Consider the following 15,745-nt stretch of genomic DNA (forward strand, 5'->3'; position numbering starts at 1 on the left):
ACACACTATTAACGAACAACTCAACATTGTAGCAATACAATATATTGGCATACCTACCTACAAATGAAACTAATATATAACGATAAAATAATAAATAATAATTAGAAAACAAAAGTCATTCCTTTGTATATTTCCTAATCAAGTGGCCTTACAGGTGTCAGGTAAAAACTTAAAAATGATTATGCAATTATGCATATAATTGTTGCACTATTTATATCTTTAATATGTAGGACAAATGGACCTTATATATTACTATTATGATTTCTTTTAATAAAATCAAGTGTACATACAAATACATACAAATCCACTTACTCCGACCTAACCTGCAGTCTTGAAGGGAGTAGCCGAGTTGGTTTTCGTCTAAAAAAGGTATTTTATTAAGTTCAGCCAAATCGATTCTCCCGTGTGTCCACGCCAATTAGTTACAATTTTCATTTTTAAGTATTCTTCTGCAATATGAAATCATATATATGGATATAATTGGTACAAATTAGAAATTAGAAAGTGTAAAATATAAATGTACCTACTCTATATTATATCATATGCAATAAAATAATAAAATTACTATGACTGAATACATCAATGGGAAATGTATACGAATAGAATAATTGAAAAAAGTTTGCTTAAAATTTTCAAATCAACGATTTTAAATTTTATAATTTTATTTTATTTTTTGTTTTTTGTACCTCAGTAATGACTAGTTGACTTCTACTTCAACGATCACTAACGCACATTTTTAACCATGCCCACTTTTAAGTTGACTGTCTTATTATAAGCCTGTACAATGTAGAAGGAAAATGGGAGCGATTAAACGAACGGAAACCAATTCGGTTTGTGCAGTGGTTGGGGGCTCAGGAACCGATTCGGTGCTAGCAGCTGTCTCCGATCCGTGGTGGTCGGACTTAACCTTTACAGTGTCCGCCTGTAAAAGTAACCTTACAAAATAACTTTTATTAACTATTGATTAGGCAACACTACTATAACTCATTATGTATAATTAAGCATGTTTACATATATTATTGTGATGTTTACATATTATGTAACACAACACTGATGTATCGTCTATACTAATATTATGTTTTTTAATAGTAATATAATTTGCAGTATTATATGTATTTTTGGAGGTAACTCATACAGTATATTATAAATTATAATAATATAATAAGTATTGAGTTACAAATAAGTTTTACATCGATGAATGCAAGTAATCCACTTGAAAATAATAATTTGGGTTTACTGAATATATGCTAAGTAATACAATATACACATTGATGTATTAAAAATAGTAAAATAATTATGCCAGAAATAAACATACTTATACATTTTGATTGTTCAACATTATTAAAAGCCACATTCACAAGTAAATTATTAACTAAGTGCAAACACTTGGAAAAATCATAAATCTAAAAAATCTTAAAAACCTAAACGTGTAGTATTAATACTGTTATCACTAATCAGTTATTTATATATATTTTTTAAATAAGACTTAACCGCAGCAGTTGCTATAAACTAATCAAATTATTTTTTATTGATGACTTAGTAGACACTAATAAGCTTTTATATTTAAAGTAGTTTTTCTTCTTTACCTGAAAAAATATTTGATGAAACATCAGTTATTCACGATACGAAATAAAAAAAGTATATATTTTACCCTTATAAAATCCACCGTTTAATCAATTTATTAAACGGCGCTTCAATCACCAAGTATAACACTAAGGCCACCGCATAACATTTAACTATATCGAATATCCAAGCATCCACCTGAAACCACACATAAAGTATAGACAATATTAATGCTATACCGTATAATGAACTCTTTAATTCGTTATCCGACTTCGTGCATTATAAAATGGATATGAATTATTTTACTGTATTTAACATTTTCATTAGTTAAAATGTCCCGACACGAAATTGTCGTTTTGACTTCTTACCACGGACATGCCCGAAATGTAAAACGGTGATCTTATTGTACCATGAGACATCATAAGGACAGTGATGTTCACCAAAAAAACTGAGTACGAGAGTCTTCCCAAAACCACTGTAAGTCTGTTGTTAAATAAGTATGTAAGGTGACCTGTAAAATGCAGGGTTTGAATAATATAATATCACCTATCAGTCATTAATTATAATTCTGAATAAATTATGCACCATAACACAATATTATGCGCTTATGTATCATTCGAATTTAATTCATTCCGTTTTTTTTTTTTAGGGAGAACCCACGGCCACATAGGCCATTGGGTGTGGGGTAGATGATGGTATGGTAGTGGGTTATTTTTATTAGGTTTTTGAGTTGGTAAGTTTGTAATACGTGGTATCTTGTAGGTATGTGTGCTATGTTTCGTCGCTAAAAACCCGAGTGGTCACGCATCCGGGAGTTTGAGATGCCGGGCGTAGCGTGATTTCAGCACTTTTACGTGACTGCGGTCAGCCACTGCTCCACACCATGGCACAATGAATAGGAATAAGTAGAGCTAAGATTTTGGTGACTTTCGCATTTTTTTTTTCTTTAAGTGGTATACAGTTTTAACCAAAAACAAAAACGGTTTCGTAATACAATCATTTAGAATGTGTGATTTTTATTTTGCATTTTTTTGAATTTTTTTGAATTTTTTGAATTTTTTGTGTTAAAAGCATTTCATTGCATTTTTAAGCTCATTTTTACAAACATTATATTCAATTTGAGTATTTAAACTAATTTTAGTTTATTTTAAGTTTTTTAATGTGTGTTGTGTAGGTAATCTAAATTAGTACCTATAGTACCCTTGTATAAATAGTACCTTTGAACTTATATCGACAACATACCATAATATTATCGCTGTTATACCCGTTTACGATAAAATTATTCTCACTTGTCGGCGAATGGGAAAAATTAAAACTATATTAATAAAATAATATGAAAAATATTTAAAAACTGGTATATTTGTCGGTAAACTGAGTTGTCGGCGAATTGGGATTAGGCAAAGTGGGCATGAATCGAAAAGTAATATAATTAATTAAACTCACAAGTCAACTCAAATTTGAATATACATATTTGTTTAATTTACTTCTTGAAACAAATTTTTAGCTTTTTTGTGTAATATCAAAAATGAATTAATAATAATTAATAGTAAAATTTATTTTAAAATTAATTTTTTTTCGTTCGTCCAAGTACATTTTTTGGTCATTTTTACATTTTTTTTTAGTGCATTTTTGCGTATTTTTTAGGTCATTAAAATACTAGCTCTACTTATATGTTAGCGTTTAAGTAGGTATTAAATAGTTGAATGTTATATATACGCTTATATTATGAAATAAGATACGTTTGTGCCTTTAATAATCTAACATAATAAAACCGATGAAACAATAATTCACAATATTTGACTACCAGCTGTACATTTTATAAAATCCGCATTACAGTTTAGTTACACGGCTTATAATATTGTGTTTAACTAATATTATTAAGTTTAAGATGATACGAGACTGCATCGAATTTTATACCCTGAGTCCCTAAGACTCTAGTAGTCTATTAGGTACCTATAGGTTGTTTTTAATTGTCGAAAAATTTTGCGGAAAATTAATTTTGTACCTGAATACTTTCCAATATAGGGCCCATTTTTAATTTATGAAGGCTTAGCGAGTATATTAAAACGTATATGAATTTGAATTAACTGTTAACTAGTTGACTTTACAATTGAAACTTGATAATTAATTCTTTTTAGGAGGGCTTTAGTCCGTTAGCACCTACCCCCCTGCGCAATGCCAATGGTAAGAACAGTTGGCATTTGGTATACTACTAACAATAACAAGTAATAACAATTAGTTAATACAATAGTAAATAATAATTATAATATATTATTATTAAAATGATTTAATAGATGACTAACCATTTTCATGTGTAAACTAACAGAATCAAGAGTATAGATAATATGCAAAAACAAAAGTCAACATAGTTTGTTCATTAATGGGTAATATTTATCAATACCAATTACCCACTTTTGCACATTACCTGTAACATTTATAAAACATGTCAATAAACTGCCTAAGACTTATTATAAGGGCTAGGATAGTATAGGATTTTGAATTTTTTTTCTATGATATACTGGATATAGCTTTTCAAGCACAAAATTTGATTTCGTTATCTATCTATGAGTTCAGATAAATAGTTTTTATTTTGCATTTTTTGTACTTTTTAGAGTTTTGGGTCATTTTTTATACTTTGTTAAAATCTAGATATTATTTTTAATCTTACGATTTTACAAAATTTAGTAATAATTTTAAAATATTTTGTTATTTTATTTATTTTAGAGCATTTTAAACATTCAACAGTAATACTTATGGGCTATTAATAAATAATCAAAATCTTTCTTTAAATATTTTTTTGTAATATTTAATTTAAATAATTTTGTACCAATTAATAATTAATATTTATTAATTATTATTTACTATGCATTTTTGTTATATTTTGATGTAATTTTTGTCATGTTTAAGTTATTTTAGATTCATTTTTTTAGGTCAATAAAATCATAGACCTAGGTACTTATTATTATAATACAATTTAGATTACCATATCCAGTCGTGAACAAACAAATGCAACACCACATGCCCCATACTGCCCACGTACAATGAGTGACGACTGAGTACAAAGCATGTTCCAACGGATAATAAGGTCTATGTTGAGGGTACAAATTTACACCGTAGAGCTGAGTTTGAAGACAAACCATGAAAACAATGAATGTTCCACCGTAGACAGTGATCTATAAGTATACACGGAATTAATGAAATTCAGTTTTTTTCAAATGTTAAATTGCACGATGAGCACGAACGTTGGTAAATAATAAAGGCACTTACACGGGAAAATTTCACTTTGTTTTCCTTCAACTTTTCCACGATAAAACTCGTGGCTAAACCAGTAAAGAAAGGTGTGGCTCTCATGTAGCTTGATCTGTACGACTCATTTACGGTTATGCAAGATCTTATACTTTCTATATACCTGAAGAATAATTAATTAATTATTTCCTATATAATATAGTCATCAATACGACAAAAATATATAGTAATCAGATAATAACTTTTAGTGAATCTAGTTGTATACAAAATACAGTCAAATAATTTATTGGCGTCTATAACGCCTAACAAAAAAGTTTATATTTGATAGGTATTGTTTTATTTTATTTTGTTATTATAGATAGGTTTATTTTAATAGATTTACCATTCACCTGTTTATTTACTGAATGTTTTTTTAAGCACTTATTAACAATCACATTATAATAGTAGGTATATCGTTCTAAAATCCTCCCCCAAATCAGGAAATAAATATGAAATAATCATCCACAATTTCTGAACCTAACCTGAATATTTCTTATGTTCAAGTATAAAATTATTATTTTTATTTTGTAACGTGAAGCAACCATTATTGTATTCATAATTTTCATGTTATTCTAAACATCATTTTGCTGTCGGTTTAAACGAGGAAAAAAAAGGTACTATTATAGTTATTTGACCTTACGATTGAGTACATACTATATTAATAATTTTAAATAAGACTTACGGAACATAGAATATGTCCATTCCTTTTCTTTTCGTTATAAAAGTGACTACAAACGGCACGGATACCGAAAAAGCAAGTACTATACCAAGTAATCGAATTCCGAGTTTGGAGTTTTTCATGTAAGCATAAACAATTATCACTCCAACTGTGAAAAACTGAACGTCGCACGACACGTAGTAGTTAATTATGAGGCACTGTAATATTATTATAGAAATGTGAGTGGGTATTATTTTAAGTCTGTATATAATTGTATTACATGCATGGTATATACTATAATATTATAATTTACATGTATACGGGAGCTTTATAAACTATATACCTAGGAGATCAAAAAAAAAAAATAACACACAAATAAACTACACTGGTTATAGTGTATATAATAAATTAATATTGTAATAATCGATTAAATAAAAATAATATAATATAGGTAGTCACGTCTTACTGCGTATTTGGTTTCGAGAAAATTGTTTATGAACAATAAATTGGTCCACCAATAATTTTTGCAAATTTCAGATTCTTCCCATATTATTTTTGGCCACAACGGTCCGTCCCCGAGGTGAGGTACGATATGCGCTGTGATCGCCATCATCGCGCAATACGCCGGTAACATTCTACAGGTCGATAGTATATAATTATTATACACAATAATTTGATAAAAACTTCATGTACTAGACTAATGTGCAGCTGTCTACCGCAATTTTGGTGGTTAAGTATGCTAGACTTCTACCAATTTACCAACATCTACTCATTATACTTTATCAAATTGCATTATATCGGAATTAACTGTATAATATTATATACTTTAATATTTTGCGATTAAGAATATTATAGTCTGTAATTTATTGTGAATCGTATGGATTATACGTACACTATAAGTTAAAATGATTCTTTGTATTATTTTATTATTATTATTATTATTATTATTATTATTCAACTATATGTGTTATTTGTATGGACATGTCATTCAAAATGAAAATACGTGTGAAGTTTAAAAAAAACTTGATTAAATACCTAGTGGAAATCTATAGGTACTATATAAAATCAAAAACGAAACAATTTGTGGTGGGTGTTGAATTAAAAAATGTTTTGAAAAATAGAAGAATACGAGATTCAGAAGGAAATATTTTGAAAACAATATATTTGTAATAGACTTGATGAAGGCGCCAAACATTTCACCCTGGTTTTTCTCTAAAAAAATAGAGTGTGGTACAGTGAGATGGTAATCATTGATTTCTCGTAGACGAACATTATTCTTTTCGGAAAAATTGTATTGACTTTTAAATGAGTCATTGTTACTCACCTTAACACTCGGTTGATAATTGGCGATGTGATTTTTTTGATTCCTACTTCAACTTTTTTAGATGGCCGAGAAATGTTCACATACATGATATAACCGCTTATGAAAAAAAATGGATCGATCACGTTTGCCATAGTCAATAAAAGATCAGGACCATTGTGATATGCCTGAAATTGTTGAAAAGATTAATACTATGATGTGGACTTTGTCTAATTTAATTTCGATTTTGAACAGAGCGATGAATGTATTCATTTCAAATGGTATTATTGTGTATGTATTACGATAATCAATTGAAATAATGCTTTGACTTTATAACTTAAGGTTGTTTTGGGAAGAAAATTGAATCTATAGTTTAAAATTCCACAACATGTAATAATGATGTGCTACCAACCAATAAATTTTAATAAATAAATGTGAAAAAAACATATCAAATTACTAGGTAATATTATAGGCTGACAAACCGTCTTTGCTCAGAATCGTTTTTCGTATACAATGATTTTATGTCATTGAATACCAATTTAACACCATGTATTACAGTGATCCACTTGTGCAACCTACTGTAGAGCGGAGCGACATCCACTTACTCAATTTTTTTTAATTTCATTAAAACAATCTTCAGTGGATTTATCCACTGGTTATAAACTTTGCATTACATTTTAAAGCTTTTTATTGAATTTTTTTTTCAATAATTTATTGTCAATTTGATTTTCAACATTAAGGGTAGTTTCTAATAGGATATTGAATCTAGTTTAAACTTTTGACAGGTTAAAATTTAAAAATCTCCAACATGCAACAACATTTCTAATAATTTCTAGGTAATTTCGTTTCAGAAATATTTTCGTGACTTACACTTTCTAATAATTTAGGGTTACTCATGGGATTTCCAAATATATAAAATAATCTGTGACCCATTATAACGTTTATCATCATTATCACTTTAAATCCATAGAGAGAATTCAGTTCGTTGTCCTTATCGAATTTTAACAAGTCTTTGATTGAATCAATAAATGAGAATGTATCACAAAATGAACCGAAACTTCCACCTGTAGATATTAATGTAAAATATATTATAATAATAAATATTTTAATGCACATTGATGATTATACAAACAAAAAATTATAATCTCCGTGAAATCACTATCACTTACTGGTTTTTTTAGGATTTTTATTGTATGATATTCTTATGTAATGGTACAACGTTGTGCCGCAACAAATAAAAAAGAGCATTAAAAAAAACATTCTAGAACAATATCATAATAAGTCACAAACGGATGAACAAGTAAAATATTTTACTATTACATGTATACTGAGTAATTTACTATAGGTACCTAATAGCATTGACTATAAATACAATTTACAAAACTATTTTATACATTAAGTATTTTATAATCAATGGTACAATCTTAACACCGTCTTATTATTTCGATAACTTTGTGGATACACATTGATACGTCCGATATACTATCTCCAAAAACGTCAGCTACATCTAACATATTTTTAAGGAAAAAATTGTTGACTTGAAATTCAAAGATTGTTAATCGTAGATGTGAATTGTATTGACATCGGGCATTAATAATAAAACTTAAGTAATAATAATATGGAATGACCTGGTCCTGTAGTATGATGCGTTATAGGGATACATGTCTCCTCTAACCGTGCACATTATCGGATCCACCTTCACGGCGGCCTTGATATTTTCTGGCGTGAGCACCCTGTCCAGTTCATTTTGCAATGAAGTTTGAAGGTCTAATGCCGAACATGCATCCGGAATGCATATTCCTAAATGAAGTCTGTTTCGTTTCACTTTGTCCATATAATCACCCCACTGAAACGGTTAAAGTAAGTAATAATCAGGGGTGGACTAGCCCAGTTGTAGGTAAGGCAGAGCGGTTGACCGGTCCACCTGCACGGACTGGTCAATCATAAAAAATATAAATAATGGATATATTTAGAGGTTCTAAATTTAAATTATAAACTTGTCCTATTATGGTAAATACGTTGAAAGGATGCAGTATATTGTTTTACTTTCGTAATCGCTATAGTTATAGAATATGATTAATTTTACCTTATAAGTTATATTATTCAGTTATCAGCGATAATATGTGCCTTGTCAATGGGAATATTTTGATACTATTGGGTCTTAATATCTGCTTTTTATTATTGTATATAATAATATTTGCATCTAATAGTTATGACCCACCGGACACCAAAGCAAAACCCGATGATACCCTAAAGCGCAAATCGTATAATTTTTTTATCTTAGCAGTGGGATAAAAGCGCAAAACTAAATTTTATTTTGTGATACAATATTGTACCCCTTACACTATAAATTTTAATTTGAAATTTCACATTTAAATCTACTGGCATTTCAGATGCATTTTATGAACTAGTTTCTATTACACTTGACTCCAGATGACAACCACCCTTATGAACGAGCCAATTGGCTTATATTTGTATATTATGTTGCAGTGCTTAAAGAATATCAAGCAGAAGCTTGCTTAAAAGTAGTTAAAACCAAAATGATAATTGACAAAAAAACACGGATTTCAGCTCAAAAGTCATCTCCTGCAGTAATACACGGACATGTATACATAAAAAAGTCCATATTTTATTACAAAACAACAGGACTTAACATTTTATGATACTCATTATAATACTATACTGTAAAACCTCAATCGGTAATAACAATGATTTTAATAAATGTAATTTTATCTTTAGTTTAGTAAAATGTAGTGTAAGTACTAAGTAGCAATAGTATGTTTAGAAATTAAGATTAAGATTCCCCAGGCCATGTTCATGGTCACCGATATGACTTATTTTCAAAAATAATTACTTCTATAATATAAGGGATCCGCAATTTTTCAAGATCAAAAGTATTTTTTTTAGCCTATGTATCTATAAGTTCAAAATAAAAATTATTAAGTCGTTATTCTCTAGTAAGTATTAGTAACTATTTAATATTCGAAACCTTCAGACATTTTTAAACGTATTCAAAATCATGTTACCTATTATTATGATTTATACTAAATTTTTTAACGTTTATTGCAATAATATATAAAACTATATTAAGATATACATATTACTCAGAATTTAATTTCGTCATAAAAAAGTGTAAGAAAGAGCAGTATATTATGTATTTATGTACCATTTTGTAATTATAAAGGTACTTTTATTTTTGACTGAAAAAATCAATTAATAGTAGGAATTCGATGCACGTACCCCGAGTATTGTTTTCAAGGCATTTTTATTACCGAAATCATCTAGATCGTTCGTTTTGTTGAAGCTGTAATCCTTGCCCGTCAATGAGCTTAGATTTATTTCGGACAAGCAATACTGTCCTATCACAGGATGACGCACGTCTACACATTCGTCGTAAATTCCCATGTGATATTGGTTGCCCGCTAATATTCCAGTCGGATATCGGGTCCAGGATTCCGCCACTGAAAAATAATAGTGATCATGACTAATGTGTTTCAAAACAATTTGCTATGTTTATATTTGAAAACAATTATGATTAGTCTCAGCAGTCATATAACTTACAATTAACGATAATACTCGCATAAAAATACATTTATAACCAACCAATAACTGACTAGAGGGTGGGAAGAGAGGTATGCATTATAATCAGCGTTTGAACATGAACTGAAATAAATGCATAGGCGCTAGGTTTTTTTCAGCATGAGGTACATAACATGCGGATAGTAAAAAAACACCACGACGAGAATCGGTTAGAATGATATACTGTTTAGAACGAGCAAAACATTCGATCATCGGCACGAGACTATATAATATGATTGTACGTTAAAATAGACGTTTACAGCTAGTAAGGAATAAAAATTATGGCAAAATATCAGCTGCAATAGTAAAATAAGACGAATTGTATAACCGGTTACTACGAGTAAGTCGCTATTGCCCATAATTTATTTGCGACGAATGAAGAAAATATAATTAAAAATGCCATGACCAGCATCGAATAATTGAACAAGATAATAATGCCAATGAGCTTTATGGTGATTTTAGAACAACGCCATCAATATCTGAAAATCGTGGTGCATCGAGAACTCGTAAAAAATTGAGAGGAAAGCGATGTTTTTATTAGAAACTTTGGTTACACTAAACATTCCACAAAACAAAGAAAATGTTAAGAAATTAAACTCAAGTGGATGAAAATATTCTGACTTGTTTTAAGCACCTAATATATGTTTATAAATATTCATAAATAAAGTATTCAATCTTCAATTTTAATAAATAGGTTCTTAATGAATTCTGTTTGAACCTCGATTATAAGTAAAATAAAATTGTTTGTATTTTAGATTTTCCCGTTTCCAAACAGTTACAATGAACCCTCAGTCTATTCGTAGGTATATTAAAATGAGTTACTGGTTACAACGAGAAAAACTAGTTAGCTTTTGAAACACATTGTAGCCGATCTCAACTGTATTTATAACGGTGTGTGGATCACAATTTGCAAATTATATTACCAGTAGGTTCTTTTTGTTTTTAATTAGCTTGTATTAATAGTTATAGTTCAACAGTTACGTAATATTATCAGTAGGTAAACTATCATTGTCTATGTATTTTTAATATTTTCCAACTGTTTTGTAACAATACAACAGGAGCTTAGTTATTAAATTGTCAAGGCACAACAGCAACTTTTTACAGACATTAATTTAAAAAATTAATAAAAATCATATTTGCATATGCCTATAAATAGCTCAACATGAGTCAAAATATTTTGAAAATTGTATGGTGAATAGAAAATGATTATATAAACATTCAGTGAACATTCATGTATCTACGGTAATTTTTTTTAGAGTTACCTACACCATAACCCAAAACCATCTTGTCAAACACCAATTTTGGTTTGTTTTTCCTGGCCCTTTTGAAATGTGTGGTTTTAAATGTGGACCTCCTAAATGCACCAACTAGATTTACTTTTCCCGCGGAAAAGATACCGACACAAAAGTTATAAAAAAACACACGTCATCATCATTGCAAAACCAATATTTTTATCTCTCCGCTCAGAATCTAAGTTTTGTTAGTTTTAAATCACCATTGATCGCGTATAACTTAAACCATCAGTTATAAAAATTAGAAAAAGCATAAATTCCTTAATTATAATATATGGCAATGTAACCTGGATTCTGATTATGTAAGCCGGTGGGCGGTGGCTATCCTGAAGATGTCAGGGATGCAAGACTCTCAGATAGATGACGTTTATTTTCCTAATAGACATTTGGGGAGGGAAAAAGGGTCCTGAAATAATACATCGCTGATCCTGTTTCAAGTTCTAATTTAGCCATTTAGGTTTTACAAGACAATTTTTTTTTTATATAGCATTATGCTCGAGAATATGTAATTACTATACTTGTCATAAATATTTAATAAAAGTTTGCAATTAAATTGAGTTATAGCTTAGTTAAATAAATGTACATCACATTGATTAGTTATGTAACTTAATATAGTTAATACTATATATCAATTAATAATAATAAAGTTATCACATCGATAATATAGTATTTAACTCTAAAAGTTTAAAATTCATATAGAAAAAATATTGGCTTAAGTCAGTTAAAAACAAGTTCATTAATTTATTAAGTATCATCCAGGTCACACATTAGTATTAATCAATACATTCATTACAACTATTATGAAACTATCAAATGTTTTTAATTACTAGGTATCCATTTTTTATTATTTCATCAATTCTTATTATTGCACTAAAATATTTTAAGTCAGAGGTCACCAATAAATATTTTTGAAGGGCCACGGTAGGAATCTGGAAATTGTTGAGTAAATTGTGTTTTTTGTTGTGTAAAAAAAAAATATACTAAAGAACAAACATGATGAATTGCAACAGCACAACGTATGATATTTAAAGTTTTTACTTTTGTTTTCTTGTCAGCGGCCGGAAAAAGTTGTCCATTTGGTGATTCCTAGTTTAGGCAAATAAATTTATATATCTACGCAGTTATCGAACTATTTACTTATCTTAATTTAGAATAATTTTCTACAGCGTGATTAAATAAAAAAATAAAAAAATATTTAAATTATTTTTTGTTTTATCCAGTCTTAAACATGTTTTAATTTAACGTGTACCTATATGTTATTGCAAAAGTAATTAAAGTGGACAATTAATCTAATTAAATTGTCATTCATTAAGTGCATTAGATAAGTTAAGTAGTTAAGTTTAAAAATTTAAGCAAATTTAATTTTTTAACTCATTAATAGCCTCCTTAGGGTTAATTAAAGTTATACATATTATAATGCGGATATTAGTAATAAGTAGGGCTGTGAATTTGTAGGAAAGTGCATTTTTTTTTGGTGATTATGAAACGTAGCTTTGTAAGTACATAATTTGAATTATGTAACTACGAATCCATTTATGCAACTTTTATTTTGCATTTTTTGACATTTTTAATTGTTGAGGTCATTTTTAGGTCACATTTTTATTTATTAGTTCATTTCCCAGTATTTTTAATCAAATTCTGTCAATTGCAGACGGAAGAAATGTTTAAAAAAAAATTTGTTTTTGTACATAGGTTGTATGCACATCAATAAAATAAGGCGATTGCTGGATAACTATTTAAGTTGTTTGTAAGTTATTTATTTCTAAAATGTATAAAAAATGTTTCAGGTGAATGGCATTAAGTATAGAAAATTCAAATTCAATCAGCAATTTTATTATTATTTTTTTTTTATTATTAAATAAACACTTTTTTATGCATGTCATGTACTAATGTATAATATCCTGTACCTAATATTAATATAAATATTTAAATTAAATTAAAAACCATTTTAAATGAATTTGATACTATAATTTTTGGGATTTTATATTGTATTGTAATGGTATGGGTACTACAATATTTGGTAATTGTACATTTAGCCAACATAATCAGAGCGAGTACTCACTTCTGACAGCCCAACTAGTGTGGTTCTTCAAATGTCTGTCATACATGTCGGATTGGGCCCTGCAAGCGGAGCTGCCGACGTGTCGAACTGTAAAATTAACCAGTGCCTGGTAAAACAGCTCAGATATCCACGATCCTGACAGACTCTCCGCTTGTGCCACTGGAGAAATTCGGCTGACTTGATTGTCCACCACCTCCACTGCTGGAATTTGGTCGACTTTATCGTTCAGAGACTCCACTGTGGGATTTTCACCGACTTGACACTCTGCGACCGCCATTGAGGGAAATCGTTCTTCTTGACAGTTCGTGATTGTCGCTGAGGGATTTCGGTCGGCTTGGCCGTTGGATGATTGGGTGGCCAACAAAATCGTGAGCAGTCCGATGACAATCGTGGTGGACATATTAATCCTTTTAGAATACAATTTATTTCTTCTCCACATCATCGTTCCTTTTTCCTATGTGGTCGATAAATTCGATGTACTTGCCACAGGAGCACAGTTATAATTTTTCTTCTGCACAACAAAAAAAAAAAAAATTGATATTAAATAATAAACGACTATAATATCAACAAATATAGTATTATAATATATTCACAACAACTTTGATGACGCGTACAATATTATACCTACCGTTATTTCCGTCTGAACAACTAATGAGGAATGTTGGGAATTTGTTTCCTAAAAATTACAAGCCACATGATAGGATGTACGAAGGTGGCTTCGGTCGATCGATCACTCGTTAAAATAATATCAATTAATATATGCTTTTTTCGTTCACTTTCAGCTGTAAAATACCTGATAAGCAAATTATTTGCGTAAGGTACCTATTTAAGTGTATCACCGATTGGTTGTCACTAGTATAATAGATGGGCGATGGGCAGAGTTCAACTGAAATGGCCTCCTAGGTTAAATGTTTGAATTTTTGCTGACATGGAAAGTTCAGTAAAATTTATATAATCTTATGATATAGTGTTGAATCCTATAATTAAAGTATTATGGTATTATTATACAGGGTGATTCACCGATCATATGCTCACCCCTGTTTTCTTAAAATATTTGGTTATTCAAAACCTGATTTTTCGAATTTGTCAATATATAGTTAATTACTATATTTTCAAATTCTTGAGATTTTCGTATTACTTAATGAGAATACTCTAAATTATTTAATGGATAATTTTTCTGAAAATATTGACTTATCTGATTTGGTGGCAATGATGATTTAAAAATTTTAGTGATAAATATTAATCTGTCAATTATTAACATAAATAATTTGTAAAAATGGCTCAAGTATAAAAAACTAGATCCAATATTACATTTATTTTATATACAGTAAACCATTCTTAAGGACTATTATCCTTAGGTAGTACAAAAGTTTTAATATCTGAGACACTACTTATTCCAATTTTTGGTGAGGCAACCCAACGTTTTCAAAAAAAAATTATCCAGAAAAGGGAGATATTTATTTGATAAATAGAAGTTTGTATCACCATTCACCACAGCTCACCAGGCTCTCCTTAACTAGTTCAAACAAATTCATCAAATTGAATAATTATTAGATATTTGAGTATATTTAAAAATTCCAAAAATCCAAAATCAGAATTCTAATAAATTAATTATTAAAGGAAAAAATGAGAGTGAGCTTGTTTTTTAAATCACTATAAACACAATCAGAAGTGGTAAAACGAGAATACTAGACGCCATTATCGATCACTGGTTTAATTGAGCTGGTTATAGCAATTGGAACTTGATCTCACCAAATATCAGTATATCACTGAATAATGTCATATTTTAACAGACTTTTGTAAGTTGCTATTTTTTTGCTCATAATACTTTGTGCCATTTTTGTGAACCAATTTCATATTAACATGGAGTCAAATGCAACAGTTCATGTTAATATAATTGTTTAATATGTTTATGTTTGATTGTATTTACCTAAGGTTTAATAAATTACTAAATTATAATATTCATCGTAAACCTATTACATACCTACATACATATGTATATATAT

General features: G+C 29.1%; 1 protein-coding gene across 3 annotated transcripts; it reads right to left on the reverse strand.

The window, feature by feature from the left end:
- Positions 1-686: 686 nt before the first annotated feature.
- LOC111038384 (nose resistant to fluoxetine protein 6-like) lies at positions 687-14,566 on the reverse strand. 3 transcript variants are annotated; one of them, XM_022321455.1, is made up of 14 exons: positions 14,368-14,499; positions 13,740-14,250; positions 10,047-10,267; positions 8,435-8,652; positions 7,976-8,067; positions 7,677-7,870; positions 6,831-6,994; positions 5,973-6,141; positions 5,531-5,724; positions 4,831-4,972; positions 4,547-4,736; positions 1,932-2,074; positions 1,652-1,761; positions 687-922 (listed from the first exon to the last, which is right to left on the reverse strand). In XM_022321455.1, exons 2-13 carry the CDS (start codon positions 14,179-14,181, stop codon positions 1,654-1,656), a joined length of 2,277 nt encoding a protein of 758 aa, XP_022177147.1. In that variant the 5' UTR covers positions 14,182-14,250; positions 14,368-14,499; the 3' UTR covers positions 687-922; positions 1,652-1,653. The 3 variants fall into 3 exon arrangements, 2 of the variants coding, with proteins under 2 accessions (XP_022177147.1, XP_022177146.1); XM_022321454.1 differs by lacking the exon at positions 687-922 and adding an exon at positions 1,179-1,586 and having other exon boundaries at positions 14,368-14,497; XR_002604984.1 differs by lacking the exon at positions 687-922 and having other exon boundaries at positions 1,932-2,046; positions 14,368-14,566.
- Between the last annotated feature and the right edge of the window lie 1,179 nt (positions 14,567-15,745).

Source organism: Myzus persicae, unplaced genomic scaffold (assembly GCF_001856785.1).
Source record: "Myzus persicae strain clone G006 unplaced genomic scaffold, MPER_G0061.0, whole genome shotgun sequence".
Lineage (NCBI taxonomy): Eukaryota > Metazoa > Arthropoda > Insecta > Hemiptera > Aphididae > Myzus > Myzus persicae.